Source organism: Taudactylus pleione, unplaced genomic scaffold (genome assembly GCF_031769625.1).
Source record: "Taudactylus pleione unplaced genomic scaffold, aTauple2 ptg000442l, whole genome shotgun sequence".
NCBI classification, from domain to species: Eukaryota; Metazoa; Chordata; class Amphibia; order Anura; family Myobatrachidae; genus Taudactylus; species Taudactylus pleione.
The window spans coordinates 1297129-1317669 of record NW_028284844.1 but is presented as its reverse complement, the minus strand read 5'-3'; the positions used below and the strand labels follow the sequence as shown (position 1 = coordinate 1317669).

Here is a 20541-nt window from a genome sequence, read left to right as displayed (position 1 = left end):
ACCTTGCACCATCCCTTATACAGCTGTAATACCCATCTATCGCATTACTCCATAGTATATTACAGGTGAGTAATTACCTTGCACCATCCCTTATACCGCTGTAATACCCATCTATAGCATTACTCCATAGTATACTACAAGTCAGTAATTACCTTGCACCATCCCTTATACAGCTGTAATACCCATCTATAGCATTACTCCATAGTATGTTACAGGTCAGTAATTGCCTTGCACCATCCCTTATACAGCTGTAATACCCATCTATAGCATTACTCCATAGTATGTTACAGGTCAGTAATTACCTTGCACCATCCCTTATACAGCTGTAATACCCATCTATAGCATTACTCCATAGTATACTACAGGTCAGTGATTACCTTGCACTATCCTTTATACAGCTATAATACCCGTCTATAGCATTACTCCATAGTATATTACAGGTCAGTAATTACCTTGCACCATCCCTTATACAGCTGTAATACAATCTATAGCATTACTCCATAGTATACTACAGGTCAGTGATTACCTTGCACCATCCCTTATACAGCTGTAATACCCATCTATAGCATTACTCCATAGTATACTACAGGTCAGTAATTACCTTGCACTGTCCCTTATACAGCTGTAATACCCATCTATAGCATTACTCCATAGTATACTACAGGTCAGTAATTACCTTGCACCATCCCTTATACAGCTGTAATACCCATCTATAGCATTACTCCATAGTATTCTACAGGTCAGTAATTACCTTGCACCATCCCTTATACAGCTGTAATACCCGTCTATAGCATTACTCCATAGCATACTACAGGACAGTAATTACCTTGCACCATCCCTTATACAGCTGTAATACCCATCTATAGTATTACTCCATAGTATACTACAGGTCAGTGATTACTTTGTACCATCCCTTATACAGCTGTAATACCCATCTATAGCATTACTCCATAGTATACTACAGGTCAGTGATTACCTTGCACCATCCCTTATACAGCTGTGATACCTATCTATAGCATTACTTCATAGTATACTACAGGTCAGTGATTACCTTGCACCATCCCTTATACAGCTGTAATACCCATCTATAGCATTACTACATAGTATACTACAGGTCAGTAATTACCATGCCCCGTCCCTTATACAGCTGTAATACCTATCTATAGCATTACTGCATAGTATATTACAGGTCAGTAATTACCTTGCATCATCCCTTATACAGCTGTAATACCCATCTATAGCATTACTCCATAGTATATTACAGGTCAGTAATTACCGTGCACCATCCCTTATACAGCTGTAATACCCGTCTATAGCATTACTCCATAGTATACTACAGGTCAGTATACCTTGCACCATCCCTTATACAGCTGTAATACCCATCTATAGTATTTCTCCATAGTATACTACAGGTCACTAATTACCTTTCACTGTCCCTTATACAGCTTTAATACCAGTCTATAGCATTACTCCATAGTATATTACAGGTCAGTAATTACCTTGCACCATCCCTTATACAGCTGTAATACCCGTCTATAGCATTACTCCATAGTATACTACAGGTCAGTAATTATCTTGCACCGTCCCTTATACAGCTGTAATGCCCGTCTATAGAATTACTCCATAGTATATTACAGGTCAGTAATTACCTTGCACCATCCCTTATACAGCTGTAATACCATCTATAGCATTACTCCATAGTATACTACAGGTCAGTAATTACCTTACACCATCCCTTATACAGCTATAATACCCATCTATAGCATTACTCCATAGTATACTACAGGTCAGTAATTACCTTGCATCGTCCCTTATACAGCTGTAATACCCATCTATAGTATTTCTCCATAGTATACTACAGGTCAGTAATTACCTTTCACTGTCCCTTCTACAGCTTTAATACCAGTCTATAGCATTACTCCATAGTATACTACAGGTCAGTGATTACTTTGCACCATCCCTTATACAGCTGTAATACCCATGTATAGCATTACTCCATAGTATACTACAAGTCAGTAATTACCTTGCACCGTCCCTTATACAGCTGTAATATCCATCTATTGCATTACTCCATAGTATATTACAGGTCAGTGATTACCTTGCACCGTCCCTTATACAGCTGTAATACCCATCTATAGCATTACTCCATAGTATACTACAGGTCAGTAATTACCTTGCACCATCCCTTATACAGCTGTAATACCCATCTATAGCATTACTCCATAGTATACTACAGGTCAGTAATTACCTTGCACCATCCCTTATACAGCTGTAATACCCATCTATAGCATTACTACATAGTATATTACAGGTGAGTAATTACCTTGCACCGTCCCTTATACAGCTGTAATACCCATCTATAGCATTACTCCATAGTATACTACAAGTCAGTAATTACCTTGCACCATCCCTTATACAGCTGTAATACCCATCTATAGCATTACTCCATAGTATGTTACAGGTCAGTAATTGCCTTGCACCATCCCTTTTACAGCTGTAATACCCATCTATAGCATTACTCCATAGTATGTTACAGGTCAGTAATTACCTTGCACCATCCCTTATACAGCTGTAATACCCATCTATAGCATTACTCCATAGTATACTACAGGTCAGTGATTACCTTGCACTATCCTTTATACAGCTATAATACCCGTCTATAGCATTACTCCATAGTATATTACAGGTCAGTAATTACCTTGCACCATCCCTTATACAGCTGTAATACAATCTATAGCATTACTCCATAGTATACTACAGGTCAGTGATTACCTTGCACCATCCCTTATATAGCTGTAATACCCATCTATAGCATTACTCCATAGTATATTACAGGTGAGTAATTACCTTGCACCATCCCTTAAACAGCTGTAATACCCATCTATAGCATTACTCCATAGTATACTACAAGTCAGTGATTACCTTGCACCATCCCTTATACAGCTGTAATACCCATCTATAGCATTACTCCATAGTATATTACAGGTCAGTAATTGCCTTGCACCATCCCTTATACAGCTGTAATACCCATCTATAGCATTACTCCATAGTATGTTACAGGTCAGTAATTACCTTGCACCATCCCTTATACAGCTGTAATACCCATCTATAGCATTACTCCATAGTATTCTACAGGTCAGTGATTACCTTGCACTATCCTTTATACAGCTATAATACCCGTCTATAGCATTACTCCATAGTATATTACAGGTCAGTAATTACCTTGCACCATCCCTTATACAGCTGTAATACAATCTATAGCATTACTCCATAGTATACTACAGGTCAGTGATTACCTTGCACCATCCCTTATACAGCTGTAATACCCATCTATAGCATTACTCCATAGTATACTACAGGTCAGTAATTACCTTGCACTGTCCCTTATACAGCTGTAATACCCATCTATAGCATTACTCCATAGTATATTACAGGTCAGTAATTACCTTGCACCATCCCTTATACAGCTGTAATATCCATCTATAGCATTACTCCATAGTATATTACAGGTCAGTGATTACCTTGCACCGTCCCTTATACAGCTGTAATACCCATCTATAGCATTACTACATAGTATACTAGAGGTCAGTAATTACCTTGCACCGTCCCTTATACAGCTGTAATACCCATCTATAGCATTACTCCATAGTATATTACAAGTCAGTAATTACCTTGCACCGTCCCTTCTACAGCTGTAATACCCATCTATAGCATTACTCCATAGTATATTACAAGTCAGTAATTACCTTGCACCATCCCTTATACAGCTGTAATACCCGTCTATAGCATTACTCCATAGTATACTACAGGTCAGTAATTATCTTGCACCGTCCCTTATACAGCTGTAATACCCGTCTATAGAATTACTCCATAGTATATTACAGGTCAGTAATTACCTTGCACCATCCCTTATACAGCTGTAATACCATCTATAGCATTACTCCATAGTATACTACAGGTCAGTAATTACCTTGCACCTTCCCTTATACAGCTTAAATACCCATCTATAGCATTACTCCATAGTATACTACATGTCAGTAATTACCTTGCATCGTCCCTTATACAGCTGTAATACCCATCTATAGTATTTCTCCATAGTATACTACAGGTCAGTAATTACCTTTCACTGTCCCTTATACAGCTTTAATACCAGTCTATAGCATTACTCCATAGTATACTACAGGTCTGTAATTACCGTCCACCATCCCGTATACAGCTGTAATACCCGTCTATAGCATTACTCCATAGTATACTACAGGTCAGTAATTACCTTGCACCATCCCTTAAACTGCTGTAATATCCATCTATAGCATTACTCCCTAGTATACTACAGGTCAGTAATTACCTTGCACCATCCCTTATACAGCTGTAATACCCGTCTATAGCATTACTCCCTAGTATACTACAGGTCAGTAATTACCTTGCACCATCCCTTTTACAGCTGTAATACCCGTCTATAGCATTACTCCATAGTATATTACAGGTCAGTAATTACCTTGCACCATCCCTTATACAGCTGTAATACCCATCTATAGCATTACTCCATAGTATACTACAGGTCAGTAATTACCTTGCACCATCCCTTATACAGCTGTAATACCCGTCTATAGCATTACTCCATAGTATATTACAGGTCAGTAATTACATTGCACCATCCCTTGTACAGCTGTAATACCCGTCTATAGCATTACTCCATAGTATACTACAGGTCAGTAATTACCTTGCACCGTCCCTTATACAGCTGTAATACCTGTCTATAGCATTACTCCATAGTATATTACAGGTCAGTAATTACCTTGCACCGTCCCTTATACAGCTGTAATACCCGTCTATAGCATTACTCCATAGTATATTACAGGTCAGTAATTTCCTTGTACCATCCCTTGTACAGCTGTAATACCCGTCTATAGCATTACTCCATAGTATACTACAGGTCAGTAATTACCTTGCACCATCCCTTATACAGCTGTAATACCCGTCTATAGCATTACTCCATAGTATATTACAGGTCAGTAATTACCTTGCACCATCCCTTTTACAGCTGTAATACCCGTCTATAGCATTACTCCATAGTATATTACAGGTCAGTAATTACCTTGCACCATCCCTTGTACAGCTGTAATACCCGTCTATAGCATTACTCCATAGTATATTACAGGTCAGTAATTACCTTGCACCTTGCTGTAATACCCATCTATAGCATTACTTCATAGTATATTACAGGTCAGTAATTACCTTGCACCATCCCTTATACAGCTGTAATACCCGTCTATAGCATTACTCCATAGTATATTACTGGTCAGTGATTACCTTGCACCGTCCCTTATACAGCTGTAATACCATCTATAGCATTACTCCATAGTATATTACAGGTCAGTAATTACCTTGCACCATCCCTTGTACAGCTGTAATACCATCTATAGCATTACTCCATAGTATATTCCAGGTCAGTAATTACCTTGCACCATCCCTTATACAGCTGTAATACCCGTCTATAGCATTACTCCATAGTATATTACAGGTCAGTAATTACCTTGCACCATCCCTTGTACAGCTGTAATACCCATCTATAGCATTACTCCATAGTATATTACAGGTCAGTTATTACCTTGCATCATCCCTTATACAGCTGTAATACCCGTCTATAGCATTACTCCATAGTATACTACAGGTCAGTGATTACCGTGTACCATCCCTTATACAGCTGTAATACCATCTATAGCATTACTCCATAGTATATTACAGGTCAGTGATTACCTTGCACCATCCCTTATACAGCTGTAATACCCATCTATAGCATTACTCCATAGTATATTACAGGTCAGTAATTACCTTGCATCATCCCTTATACAGCTGTAATACCCGTCTATAGCATTACTCCATAGTATATTACAGGTCAGTGATTACCTTGCACCGTCCCTTATACAGCTGTAATACCGATCTATAGCATTACTCCATAGTATATTACAGGTCAGTGATTACCTTGCATCATCCCTTATACAGCTGTAATACCCATCTATAGCATTACTCCATAGTATACTACAGGTCAGTGATTACCGTGTACCATCCCTTATACAGCTGTAATACCCATCTATAGCATTACTTCATAGTTTACTACATGTCAGTGATTACCTTGCACCATCCCTTATACAGCTGTAATACCCATCTATAGCATTACTCCATAGTATACTACAGGTCAGTAATTACCTTGCACCATCCCTTATACAGCTGTAATACCCATCTATTGCATTACTCCATAGTATATTACAGGTCAGTGATTACCTTGCACCATCCCTTATACAGCTGTAATACCCATCTATAGCATTACTCCATAGTATATTACAGGTCAATGATTACCTATGTTCTTCTTTATATCCTCTGCCCACAGACATATGCCTGGAAAGGGGAGCTCGCTGTTGGCTCGTACACCCTGATACCATTTACCACCGGCTGCAGGCTGAGAAAGAGCAAGAAGCAGGTGGCTAAAGAAGCCCAGCTGGTTTATAGAGACGCCAATGAGGATTTAGTTCTGACTCCGGAATTTCGGTGAGTTTCCAGGTCTATTTGTCCGTAGACAGGGCACATATCCGAAATAGAGAATAGAGTTCTAGTAGTAGTCCCCCCTATGCAGTGCCCCCAGTAGTAGTCCCCCCTATGCAGTGCCCCCAGTAGTAGTCCCCCCTATGCTGTGCCCCCAGTAGTAGTCCCCTCTATGCATTGCCCCCAGTAGTAGTCCCCTCTATGCATTGCCCCCAGTAGTAGCCCACCCTATGCAGTGCCTCAGTAGTAGTCCCCCTTATAGCAGCTATCCACCCCCCCCCATAACATGCCCTCAGTAGCGGCACCCACAATACAGTGCCCCCAGTAGCGTCCATCCCCCCACATAACGTGCCCTCAGTACCGGCTACCCCCCTATACAGTGCCCTCTAGTAGCCCCCCTGTGCTGTACCAGAAACAAATACACAAACACACAGAAAAAAAATAAAAAAGTAACTTACCTGATCCCCGCTCCTGCCGACGTCCGCCGCTGTCCGCTCCTCCGGGCCCGCTCTTGCTCTGCACTATGGGATGGGAGAGATGTCATGACGTCTCTCCCATCACCCGCTGTGGGGGGGGAGCCGGAAGATGGAGCTCATGAGTGAGGTGAGCTCCAGCCGGCTCCCTCCGGGGACACAGCAGCCAATGAGAGTCTGTCTGACTCTCATTGGCTGGCTGCTATAACAAACAGACAGCCGCCGCTGGCCGGCGCCCCTATCGAGTGCCATCCTGGCCAATGGGTAAATACGCCCCTGATCGCTATCTATGTATGTGTCAGTGGTTTACCTACTGGGTATTCCGGGCATAACTCAGGCATCAGAATAGCCACTTGCAGACAATCTGATTAGTCTCTGGACTCCTAAGTGCAGGACAGGGAGTTCCATTGATCACGGGCATCAGTTCTGAGACAGCCACAGTCTCCAGCGTCAATAGGCAATTTAGCCCTTTATTCCAGGAGAACAGACATCTCAGTGCTGTACACTGTAACAGTAATTTGTGCTCTTCACAGCATAACACACAGAAGCCACCTGCCAAAATTTCCTAAACATTGAATCACGGAAAACCCCTTACAGACACCACCACCTCCATTTGGGAGAACTAACACCAAAATACAGTTGAGGCTGTAAATGTAAATTAATCACATTTTTCTCAGTCTTTCTATATGAGCTTTATTATAATTCCTTTAATCACAGCTCCCGGCACTTCCGATCGTGTTCATACTGAATGCTTTTACTAACAAGACACGGCTAGCAAGATACGGCTAGCAAGAAACAGCTAGTAAGAAGCGGCTAGCAGGAAACGGCTAGCAGGAAACGGCTAGCAAGACACGGCCAGCAAGACACGGCCAGCAAGACACGGCCAGCAAGACACGGCCAGTAAGACACGGCCAGCAAGACACGGCTAGTAAGACACGGCCAGCAAGACACGGCCAGCAAGACACGGCCAGCAAGACACGGCCAGCAAGACACGGCCAGCAAGAAACGGCCAGCAAGAAACGGCCAGCAAGACACGGCTAGCAAGACACGGCCAGCAAGACACGGCCAGCAAGACACGGCCAGTAAGACACGGCTAGTAAGACACGGCTAGTAAAAGCATTGCTCTTTTAAATATTTCGGTCATTAACACGATCAGAAACGCCGGATTTTGCAGCCAACGCTTCTGTAAATAAACCCATAGACCGTGCCACAGACTGTAGTTACATCAATAGTAACTGCTGACTCCAATATTGGGCATCTTTAATTAAATATTTGCAATATAAAATGTTTAATATCACAAATCACAAGGAGAGATGGCAGCTAGAATTTGCTGATTTGCACCTTGTCAAAACCATGTTGCGCTGAAAGGTGGGGGGACTAATTTAAAACGTGGAGACGGTATTGCGCAGGCGCAAGAGTGGCTGTGCAACACCGTCCATCAAATATTCAAATACTGCAGGAGATGCCTGTAGGAAGCAGACGCCTCTAGGCAGCAATAGCGATCCGAGTGCTGCATACGTAAACGTTGCTTCGGATCACCGCCACGACCATCGGTCGCAATGGCGGCAACACCGGACGGTCTGTGTTAGCAGCAGGTTACTCAGGATAGCAGCCTGCGAGGCCTGGAAATCTGCGTCCACCGACGCAGACCCTTGCCTCGTCCCTCCCAGAAAACGGGGGTGACACTCCCCCCTTTGCGGGAAAACTGGCCAAGGCACGCCCCCCAAAACACCGCAGCATGATTGACTAAAACTGCAAGAAGACTCGCAGCACCATCCGGACCTGAATGAGGCCCTGAGTTAGGAGGAGGCTGGAAATGTCCTAGTTCATATCGAAATGCCCATGTATGCAGCCTAAATACAGAGCTGCCCAGTGCTGGGGACATCGTGCAGAGGGCCTGATTCAGAGCCGCTCGTAAGCGGCCGCTCGTTCGGTCCGAGCAATGTTTGCCCAACTGCGCATGCGTACGGATCGTAATACGCATGCGCGAACCAGTCGGTGCGGCCGAAAATCGTTTGTTCGCTAAATAGCGAATGCCTGCTATTTTGAGTGACAGAATGAGGCGTATGTGGGTGGTAACAGGGGAAGGTGCTTGAAAACGGGGAGTGGAGATCCGAACGCAGGCGTGCTTAAAGGTCAAAACGCGTTTTATGGGTGTGCATAATTAATACAGCAGCGTCATTGACCACGTCACTGGGTTATTTTATAGTCAGAACTGCTCGCAAGATTGCGGTAGGAAAAACCAACCACAAGAATAGCGAGCAGTTCATACGCTGGTCGATGTACTCGATTAATCTAATAAATAGCGGACATGACGTAGGATGCGAGCGGCCAGGGGGCGTAGTTTCAAAAAAAACTACCGCAAGTTTTGTTCGCTCGTTCAGACATAGAGGCGTGAACAGACCACAAAGAGCGAACGGTTCATTTGAATAGCCACCCCTTTTTTCAGAACGAACGACCGCAAATAGCGTCCGGCTCTGAATCAGGCCCAGAGTCAGGTAGTATTTTCCCTGCAATGCTAAGTAAATGACGTTTGCCCCCTTGTACAGCAACATGACAAGTTTGGATTTGGTTTGATAAATGTGCGGATTTAATGTTGGATGCCAGTACGTGTCTAATTCTTGCAGACCTTTGTGTTTCAAGAAGCAGAACAGAGACTGTCTCATACAAAAGTACACAGTGGGGGCATGTTGTACACTGCACACATATTTATTCTATGCATATTATTTTACGCCTACAGAAAGTAGGTGCAAGTTCTATGCCTGCCATGCAAGCAACTTTTACACCACTTACGTCATTAAGGGCCGTATTCAATTGCCGGTGAAAAGCCGTTATCAACGTCACTTTTTTGCGGATGACGTCATTTTCGCCAATCTGGACTCAATTCTTCCGACTTTACGCCGGTGCGGAAAGACAATGGATAGAACCCTGCGAAAAAGTATCACCTATGAATAGGTGGCAAAAAAAAAAGTGCAGAATTGGGGTTTTGGGGTACATACTTCCAGAATTCACCCAGCACACTTTAGACTGTCCCCTAAAGGTAAACTGTGTAAAAAAAAAATTTTTTAAGTTACCCAGGACACCCCAAAAAAGTACTTTCATTTTGGGGGCGAAAAATCCCCAAAGTTGGGGGACAAACTTCTAAATTAGCGAAATAGACTCAGGGGGGTCCCCAAGTGTGCCCCAGGTGTTTTATTTATTGCAGGTAGATTTTTCAAGATTTTTAAAAGTTCACATTAGCCACTATGAAATATGCTTGCACCCATTTTCATGTACCCCATATTTGCTGGGACTACTCATTTTTCCCCAAAAACAACTTGCTAAATGCTATTCTTCATCACTTTTTCAAAGACGCTAATCAGCACCTATTGAGACCATTTCAACATCCTAAATACCTTCAGCAGGGCTATTCGGGGGTACCCATAATGAACCCCGATGTCACAGCATCTTTTGGGGTGTCAGGCTGATTTCCCCAAAAATTACAGCACTTTTCGCTCAGTCCGTTTTCGCCGGGTCCCATTTTCACCGATTTGGAATTGAATATGGGGATACGTGGGAACGAGCGCGATACTCCAATGTCGGCGATAAGCCCAGCAATAGACTTTTCGCATCTAATTGAATATGCCCCTTAGAGTTAAGATGCCAGTCTAAGGTATAATGTGTTACTTGAAACTGGCAGATGTATTTCATTTGTCTGCCTTTTATCTTGGCTCAGGCACAAGTTTGCAAACCCACATGTAACTCCTGCAGCTGACCTCTAAGTACATCTCATTTACATGTGGACTAGACGCTAACCAGAATCTTGCCGGTTTTTGTTCTGCGCCATGTATTTCTGCGCAAAACCAGGCGCACTTGCTCAATTCCCCTGTTATTATTGAAGCATTGCTATTGATGTCACAGGCTCCTAGTCAATTGGCAGCCTGCATGGTAATGATATTGATTCTGGGCACGAAATCGCTCGCCAGCACTGCATGTGGGTGACGGATGTACTCTAAGAGTGACTGCCTTTTTTAAGCATATAAAGAACAGTACGTTGTCCAATGACCCTGCATTAATGAGACATCTCAGGATAACACGACCTGTTATGGAGACTCCACTCTAAGAAGAGCAATGTCCAGGGTATTCATTTTATCAGCGTGCCATAGAGACTGCAGAATTAAATGTATTTCTTTTATATAACGAGTTCTGTATCCTTTCCCACCTTCCTCCGTATGCGCACGTTAGATCGGCCTTGTCAGACATATATGACATCATTGATTTAGATGGCAATGGCTCCCTGGACCTGGAGGAATATAATTTCTTTGAGCTGAGGACCAGCGGTGAGAAGTGCGATGAGGATGCCTGGGAGGTTTGTAAAGGTGCGTGATTTCCTATTGTGCGTTTCCTACATCTCCATAAGATTTGTCGCTTTTATATTAATGAAGTCACTTAATACAGTTGTTTAACAGAAAAAAAGTCTGTTATTGGGAGATAATTTGGAACAGATTTAAATATGTAGCACTATCTTCCCGATACTACATGGTATATTACCAGCCGTAAAAAGTCCACTAATTCTGAGCAAAAGATTAGCATTTTTATGGTTTCTATTAAGAATGCATTAGAACTGAATTACTTTTCTTTTAACCTTTCAGCAAGATGTTGAAAAAAAAACCCCTTAGTATAAAGGCCACGCGCTTCTAACATTTATTATAATATGACCTTAATATCACCTGCTAGCAGTACGGCTGTTTCCTTGGACGTTGCTGAGAAAAACGTAACATCATTTACTCGTATTAATTGCGCTTTCATCAGAAAATGTGCCGATAAGACGATGGGAAATCTTTGCAGTCTCTCTTGTTCAAAGAAATAATTCAGTAGACTTGTAGTTTCTCCAACATTGGAAATCTGGAGAGATTCACTAAGCAATGTTTCCGTTCCATTTTCTAAACATTTCACGTGGAGAAATAAGCATCGATATAAGTGATTCCTGACAAACTACTTACGTGTTTGAGATTTCAGCCGGCATGTATAAACTTAGGGGCCTGATTCATTAAGGATCGCTATTGCGATCGCAGCTCCGTAATCATACGCAGATCTACCGCGCAAATATGCTAATGAATGCTATCGCAATGCCAGCATAGAGACGCCCACTGCCTATCTCACATCCGTAATACCATGCAAACGTTCATAATAATCGGTAACATCGAGTACCATCGGTCCCTCGTGCACAATTGCAGCAGCCCTGACCTTACTTAGAAATTGCTAACGTCGCTGCACGCAGTGAGTACGTATGCAATCGCAATGGCTACTTTATGCACGCCCACGCAATGGCGTTCATACGGACGGACACGTCTGCGTTTCTCCGACCACCAACCAAACGCTCACTGTCTGTCAATCACTCAGCGATGGCTCTGCGTGGTCTGCTTGATCGCAGTGGTGCGCATGCACAGTACGCAACAATCGGCCAGCTGCGAGCGCTGTTGCAGTTGCGATCCTTAATGAATCAGGCGCTTAGTTTGGAAAGTTAGATGTCTCAGCTCTCTGATGCCACTGAGCTCCACTACTCACTCACACCCCCTACTCACTCACACCCCCTACTCACTCACACCCCCTACTCACTCACACCCCCTACTCACTCACTCACACCCCCTGGGATTTTGTATTAACTTCCGCACGGGTTGCAGAGAAGTGCAGATCATCTTATTATCATATGGGGGAAATCTTCATCCTCCTTTAATTTTGAACAGACATAATAAGTGTTTCCCTGATTAAACTACATTAAGGTATTGGGACTGTTTTTGTCTCTATCTGGAAATCACACTATTCATATATATCACATCATGCTTAGGTCTCTCTACAGTACACTTATGACTATCGCTCACCAGCGGAAAATATTAAATCAATGCTAATGATTAGTGATTGTCGGTCACATATACCGGAACTAGACAGCTATGATCGCATGTTAATCAGCATCTTTATTGGTTAGTTTCTGGCGCAAGAAAACAATAAGGACAGTTGTAAACATGCTGACTAGATGTAAAACAATGTAACAATGTGGTATATACATATGATGGTGGAGCGATACTAACTACAGCCATTCTTGTTGGGTTTATGAGGGAAAAGATTGTCAGCATATATGGGCACAGGAACTTATATGGGCACCGATTGTCAGCTTATATGGGCACAGGCACTTATATGGGCACCGGTTGTCAGCTTATATGGGCACAGGCACTTATATGGGCACCGATTGTCAGCTTATATGGACACAGACACTTATATATGGGCACCGATTGCCAGCTTATATGGGCACAGACACTTATATATGGGCACCGATTGTCAGCTTATATGGACACAGACACTTATATGGGCACCGGTTGTCAGCTTATATGGGCACAGGCACTTATATGGGCACCGGTTGTCAGCTTATATGGGCACAGGCACTTATATGGGCACCGGTTGTCAGCTTATATGGGCACCGGTTGTTAGCTTATATGGGCACAGGCACTTATATGGGCACCGATTGTCAGCTTATATGGGCACTGATGAGAAACCCTGGGACCTTATTTCGCCATTAGTTACTATCTGTGACTGAACAACACAAGTGTTTCACTGTTTAAAAAAACCCTACAAACACACTGTAGCACAATGAGGGCATCGCGCATCGCTCTACGCCACATTGTCACTACAGCATGGAGAGGGGATCGCCTTCCGGTCTCAGCAGCCAGCTGTAAAATCTAAGGATAGGTGGCAATGAGCCCAGTGTGGCACAAGGAACACAGAAACTCATATGTAGTCACATAGACAACAAGGATAGGGTGGGTATAGGCTTTAACAACCAGATGCTGAAGCCATACCTGGCTACCCACAGACCCACAGACTGATTTAAACAACACTTTGTGGGCATTGCTATATGTCCTGGTACTTGGCACTGAGCCAGAACATCCACTGTAGACAAACGCCACTCCATTACCTCCGGGCGCTGCCGAGTGTCTGAGCACAGAGGACGCACGCGGTATCTCGTATGTAGCAAGTTGTCATTGTCATCTCAGTACTGAAATGGAGCAGTGTTGGAAATATATTTTATTTATTACATATACTCGCTGTAAGAGCGAGGGGGAGAAAACGCCCCTCAGACATCCCCCCAGACGTAAATGTGTCTTTTACTTGTGATTCTTTATATCTAACGTGATTTATACTTTTCTTACAAACAGAGAACTTTGAAACAAAGAGAAACGAGTTAACAAGGAAAGGGTTTATGGATCTCAACCTCATGGAGGCGAATGACCGAGAGGGAGATCCCAGTGACCTCTGGGTGACAGTACTAGCCATGGGCTACAACAAGGCGCTGGAAATGACCGAGGTAACCATCTAATGCCACAAACTTACTGTATATTATTATTAATAGACCTGGGGAATTATTCAGCTATGGGTATGTGCAAAAAAAAAGTGCAATTTGCTCCTGGAATAAACATTTGCACAAAACATTTATTGTTTTGCTTGCAGGGTAAATACCGGCTGCTTTTGCATGTAGCCCACAAATACTGGGCAGCTGTATGAAATGAATAAAACTACCAATTATAAATCTCTCTACACATTTTATATCCGCCACAACTGTTATATCCGCCACAACTGTTATATCCGCCACAACTGTTATATCCGCCACAACTGTTATATCCGCCACAACTGTTATATCCGCCACAACTGTTATATCCGCCACAACTGTTCTATACGCCACAACTGTTCTATCCGCCACAACTGTTCTATCCGCCACAACAAAATGTTTTTCTTTTTTTCTGCTCTTCCACCTAAATCTGAATAAGGCCTGATGTCCGGATGTACAGATTCTAGTGATAAGACCTACGGTACATGAACTACTGTGTCCCCCAAACTTCCCTCTAACCCAGGGGTTCCCAAACTTTTTTGAATCACGGCGCCCAAGAGTATCAGCATTGTTTTCACAGTACCCCCTAAGCCGCGGCACACAGTTTGGGAACCACTGCTCTAACCAACTTTCTATGACAAAGTGACTCCTGGGATTCACTGGAAAAAAAAGGAAACCATTATAAGCAACCTTCAGCCCGCCTTGCCCCTATTGTTGGCACAGCCATTGTCCTCCTCATGCCTGTTTGCTTGCGGTATCTGTTGACGCATAAATGCGCAGAGATTTAAGGTTGGTAGGGGGCATGTCCTGGCTTAATTAATTACATTAGGTTAAGCTGGGCATCCACTATACAATTTTCTGTCAGAGATCTGTCCAATCTGGGCGATTGGAATGAAAACCTGGTAATTTATGGGAGTAAATGACAATTGTCCATTTGCTCAAAAACACTGGAAAATAGGCAAAAATGGTTGTCCAAACAAATTGGTTAAAACACACAAATTTAACCAATTTGAACACATTTTTTTGTCCTTTTTTTCAGTGTTTAAAACCATATGATCGACTGTCATTTGCGCCAATAAATGACCAGGTTTTCATTCCAACCAGCCAGATTGGACAGATATCTGACAGATAATTGTATAGTGGATGCCCAGCATTAGTGAAACATTGGTCATTCCTTCCGCTCTATGGGGCCACTATCTGATTGGGCCGCATACATAATAGCCAAACATGCATTTACCGACATGCCTGGTAATCATCCGATGTATATTATTGGGCTGCTGCACATAGGTGCTGTGATATTGGTCGGTTGACCCATATCGCCTGCAGTGTGACACATTAACTAGCTAAATAAGCAATTGATGCATTTACTGTGTGTTATACTTGTATTGTTTCTCCTATAGGGGGGGAGATCTACTAAGACTGAGAGAGAGATAATGTAAAAAATTATAAAGTACCAACCAATCAGCTGCTAACTGTCATGCTACAGGCTGTGTTTAATAAAAAATGACTGGAGCTGATTGGTTGGTAATTTATCTCTCTCCACACTATCTCTCTCCAAAGCTTAGCACATCTCCCCCATAGCCACCTTTTGGCTATTAATATGAGTGTGCTCTGCGAACTAATGAGAAACGTCCTGTGTTACCATAAGCCTGTAGGAAGCCTCCCAGGCACATTGGCGTTGTAGGACCACATCAACAGTTTGCCTAAGGCATTATTCCAGGAACTATAAATTACCATCAGCAGCAGCCAGAGTATGCATCTTAGCGAGCTGGTCTGAATCAGGCCCAGTGTCCTCTGCCTGCTCTCAGGCGCAGCCTAGATGTGTGCCGTCACAGTAGCACACTGATTGGTTGAAGGTGCTGGTTATTGACGAGGGGGCGGGGCTCTGCTATTTTGCCAACTCTGGGTTCGCCACTGCAAATATGTGAGTGTAGGTCAGCAAATGAGATATAACATTTCCCGCTTTGCCACTGTGCTGTAAAAAGGGAAGGGAACAGTTTTCTTTTTCTCATTACATTGTAGGCTTGTCCTTTCATTATCGACGTCTATGCTGAGAAGTGCAAACCCAAACTGAAGGCTGTGAGTCTTGGGTCCAGTAGTCGGCAGCTGCAGAAGGCGCTGTGTAAATCTGTCATACTCAAGGGAGATGCCAAACCCATGGACGGCTACGAAAACGCCATCATCTACACCTACAAGAACGACACCCGGATCAGTTCTGTCATTGAGAATAAGGTACAGTAGATATTAATGTAGCGATTCCGTAGAGCGGCAGGAGATTCAGTAACTATAACCAGATGGGTCTTACGGAGCCTTTCTACTTTCTGCTGGTGCTTAGTTGTGGGGTGGGATCATCTCTTCCTTCAGCCATTAAAAAGGAATTGTTCAGCCCCATTCACAATTCATATCTTCCAGTTGCTCATATGACATGCAACATTTTTATATATGTTTTTGCTCCTTTATGGCTGAAAAGAATAATTAAATGAATCAGTAATACTACAAGGTCAGTGTCATTCCGCCTGTGCTGGAAGTCATATTCAGTACGCAGCGCAGAACGCCCATCGAGGTCCGCTGTATGGCAGTGTGCGCACAGGTGTGCGGAAAAGTGGGAAAATCTGAGGCGGTGCATCACAGCCTAACCTGCTACCACTATAGTACCACAGGCTTTCTCTTTATTACATGGGGCACTACTGTGTTTTGCAAGCCTCTCCAGGCAAGGGCACCACTAGGGCGGCCATCGTGACACTCCCTTGGCTTTGCACCCTAGGCAGCAGCACCACTCGCAAACCCTTCATTGTGACGCTGGCTCTCAGGACAGCACAGGATACACAGGGGTTTCTTTTGGTATTATAGCCGAGCAAATATCTCATTAATGTGTGGGCGTTATACAGGGGAAAATACTAAGAATTTTTAAAATTGCGCATTTTTGTTAGATCGCTCCACAAAATGAATATGACCCATGAAATATGCCCCCTATTGTATTCTGTATGGTATAACATTTATAAGACTGTCACATATGTGCGCTGTAGCATACATTGCACTATGCTTTGGGCATAACCTGGCTATCCGTTTCCTTATGTGCCTAATTAGGAATTGCGCCTCACAGCTCACAGACGCACTAAGCTATATAAAACCTACACTGATGGTACTGAAAGCGATAACAATGTATTTGTAATGTTGGGACCACTCGTTGCTAATGTCTGTACGTTAGGGGCCGGATTCAGCTTGGATCGCAGTTGCTAACTTGTGTGCAATTCTGGGGGCAGGTCTTAGGCGAATGTATGCAAATGCTGCATTCGCAGTGCTGTCGCACGGCTAACATACACATGCCCTCTGCCTACGCCAGGGTTGCATAAAATTGGATTTAAAAAAAATAAATAAAGAACGATTTATTTGATTTAAATAGAATTTTTTATAAAAAAATTTTTTTTAAATAAACGTTTAAACATTAAAACGTTTAATTAAAAAAAATGTAAATAAAAAATCCTATTTAAATCCAAAAAATCTTATTTAAATCAAATAAATCCGTTTTTTTTTTTTAAATTTAAAAAAAAAAATTAAATCCAATTTTATGCAACTATGGCCCTACGCTCACATTCATAACACCGCCCAAACCAGGCCAAACATCGGACACATCGAAGGACATCGAACCTACACCCAACATTGCGGCAGGTCAGACCTTACTCACAAATTGCTAACTTTCCAGGTCATGTGGAAAGCTCAGGCTAATTTATGCACGCCCATGCAATGGCGTTCAAACGCACAGGTGGCACGCCTGCGTTTCACCGACCACCCCCCATCACTACTCCCAAAAGCTCTCTGCCTGTCAATCAATCTGCTAATGCCCTGCGTGGAGTCCGTGGTGTCTGTGCGTTTGCAATGGCGAGTTTATGTGCTGTGATTCATGCGTACTGCACATACGCAACAATCGACTGATTGCATACACATTAGCAACTGCGATCCAAGCTATCGATGTTACTGTGGATTATACAGTTATTAGCAGGGACTATGGAGATGTGAGATACATTATTCTAGACAGTAACACTAGATCTATTTCTCTCCCCCCTGGCAGTCCGATAAGAAGATTGTGGTTCAGGTAAACAATGATCAGAGCAAGAACTGTACCAGCAGTCGGGGACTGAGCGTGTTTGCGGTAGAAGTGGCCGCAAGATCAACTATGGTAAAAGGAATTCAGAATCTATTTCTATCCTCATTGTTACCAAACGCGTTTTACCAATTATAAAACTTTTGCACCACCTGTGTCTGTACTTGTGTACGTATGTACTGTATGTGCATATAAATAATTCCCGCATCCTAGGAGTCTGATACAGGCAGAGTCAGCGACCTTTGGCCCAGGGGGAAGCAGGTAGGTAGCCACAATAGATTGATAGATGTATCCTAATACAAGATAACCATTGTCATCTTCTGAAGCCATGTAGTAAAATCTGCTAGAGGAGTATTTATATGGACTGATTAAAGGATAACTCCACTGAGTATGTGGTATTCAGGGTCGTTCTCCCCCCATCCCCCGCGAAGCTTGGTACCGGCCCTCCTGAGTGGAATGAACCAAAAACCCTATTGTGGCTCTCCCCTGACATCACTATGACATCATATCTGTGGCTGTGGATACGATACAGTGAACTAACGTGATCTTTTCTGACTGCAGGTGTCACAACACGTCATGGCCATGAACGAGAGGCAGGAGTGGGTGTATAACTGCGTGCAGAACGTCCTGGCATAAATCGGGATAATGGTGACCCGGACGACGATGTGTGATTACTATAGTGGACGTTGCTAATATTCTGTGATTTAAGAACTTGACGCATTTTGCCAAAGATTTGGATAAAATAAGCAAGTGCCATATTCCACGCAGCATAGTGTTTCTATTCTATGAATTTTTTACTAATTACTGAATGACTTGACCTAGACCGTCCTCATACCGCGCTTAATGGGAGCGGCCTCAGCCATCTGTAAGAGCGCCAAGGCTGCCGCGGGGGAGGAATAAGCCTCACACCTGCACAGTGCAATAGTGTGCCAGTCCCATCAATGTCGGGTGGAGAGAGGAGACGCTGGGGATGTCCTTCTAAAGTGGGGACATTTGTTTTGCACCTTTTGAAGTTTGTTTGTACGTTGGCCAAAGTGCACCTGGAAATTAGCGTCTCTGGTGAAGATGCCAATCGCCCCATTCACGGTAGAGAAGGAGACCTTACCTCCGCCAGCACAGAATTCGGCATTACTGTACATCCCTCTACAACACAAAGCCCCTAAAAAGTGCATTCCACCCCTGCATTTCACTCATCTTGCTTCCCAAAGCTAGAAACACAAGTTATTATTATTATCCTTTATATATATATGGTGCCACAAGTGTTCCGCAGCACCTTACATAGTACAAATGTACCTACTTTCCCCCCTGCTCCATCTCATCATTTTCCACCAAGGCAGGAAGTGTTTGGGGACTGAAACTGGGAAATAAATATCTTTTCTATACATTTTTTTTATTGTGATTGCAATGATTTGGGTGAATAAAAAACACTATATATTTTAACTTTATGATTCTAATGCATTTCTTCCCTAGATATGCAGTCACCTCTGTAGGGCTGTGATGGGCAGCTGGCGGCCCCCCCAAGCTGTCACATTCATTCCCCAGCGTCATCTTGCTTTATTATCAGATTTGTTTGTTACAGCAGGTAATACTTATTACCTAATATGTTGTTACAGCAGGTGATACTTATTACCTAATATGTTGTTACAGCAGGTGATACTTGTTACCTAATATGCTATTACAGCAGGTGATACTTATTACCTAATATGTTGTTACAGCAGGTGATACTTGTTACCTAATATGTTGTTACAGCAGGTGATACTTATTACCTAATATGTTGTTACAGCAGGTGATACTTGTTACCTAATATGTTGTTACAGCAGGTGATACTTATTACCTAATATGCGGTTACAGCAGGTGATACTTATTACCTAATATGCTGTTACAGCAGGTGATGCTTATTACCTAATATGTTGTTACAGCAGGTGATACTTGTTACCTAATATGTTGTTACAGCAGGTGATACTTATTACCTAATATGTTGTTACAGCAGGTGATGCTTATTACCTAATATGCTGTTACAGCAGGTGATACTTATTACCTAATATGCTGTTACAGCAGGTGATACT

General features: G+C 42.8%; 1 protein-coding gene across 1 annotated transcript in view; it reads left to right on the top strand.

Annotated features, from left to right (window-relative positions):
- EFCAB7 (EF-hand calcium binding domain 7) overlaps nt 1–19883 on the top strand; it is a 114135-nt gene extending 94252 nt beyond the window's left edge. Inside the window, exons 9-14 of the mRNA XM_088447815.1 lie at nt 6389–6546; nt 11238–11371; nt 14204–14352; nt 16396–16605; nt 18443–18550; nt 19037–19883. Of these exons, the coding sequence (XP_088303941.1) occupies nt 6389–6546; nt 11238–11371; nt 14204–14352; nt 16396–16605; nt 18443–18550; nt 19037–19111 (834 nt within the window). The 3' untranslated portion in view covers nt 19112–19883. The remainder of the gene's footprint in view (nt 1–6388; nt 6547–11237; nt 11372–14203; nt 14353–16395; nt 16606–18442; nt 18551–19036) is intronic.
- The last annotated feature ends 658 nt before the right edge of the window (nt 19884–20541 follow it).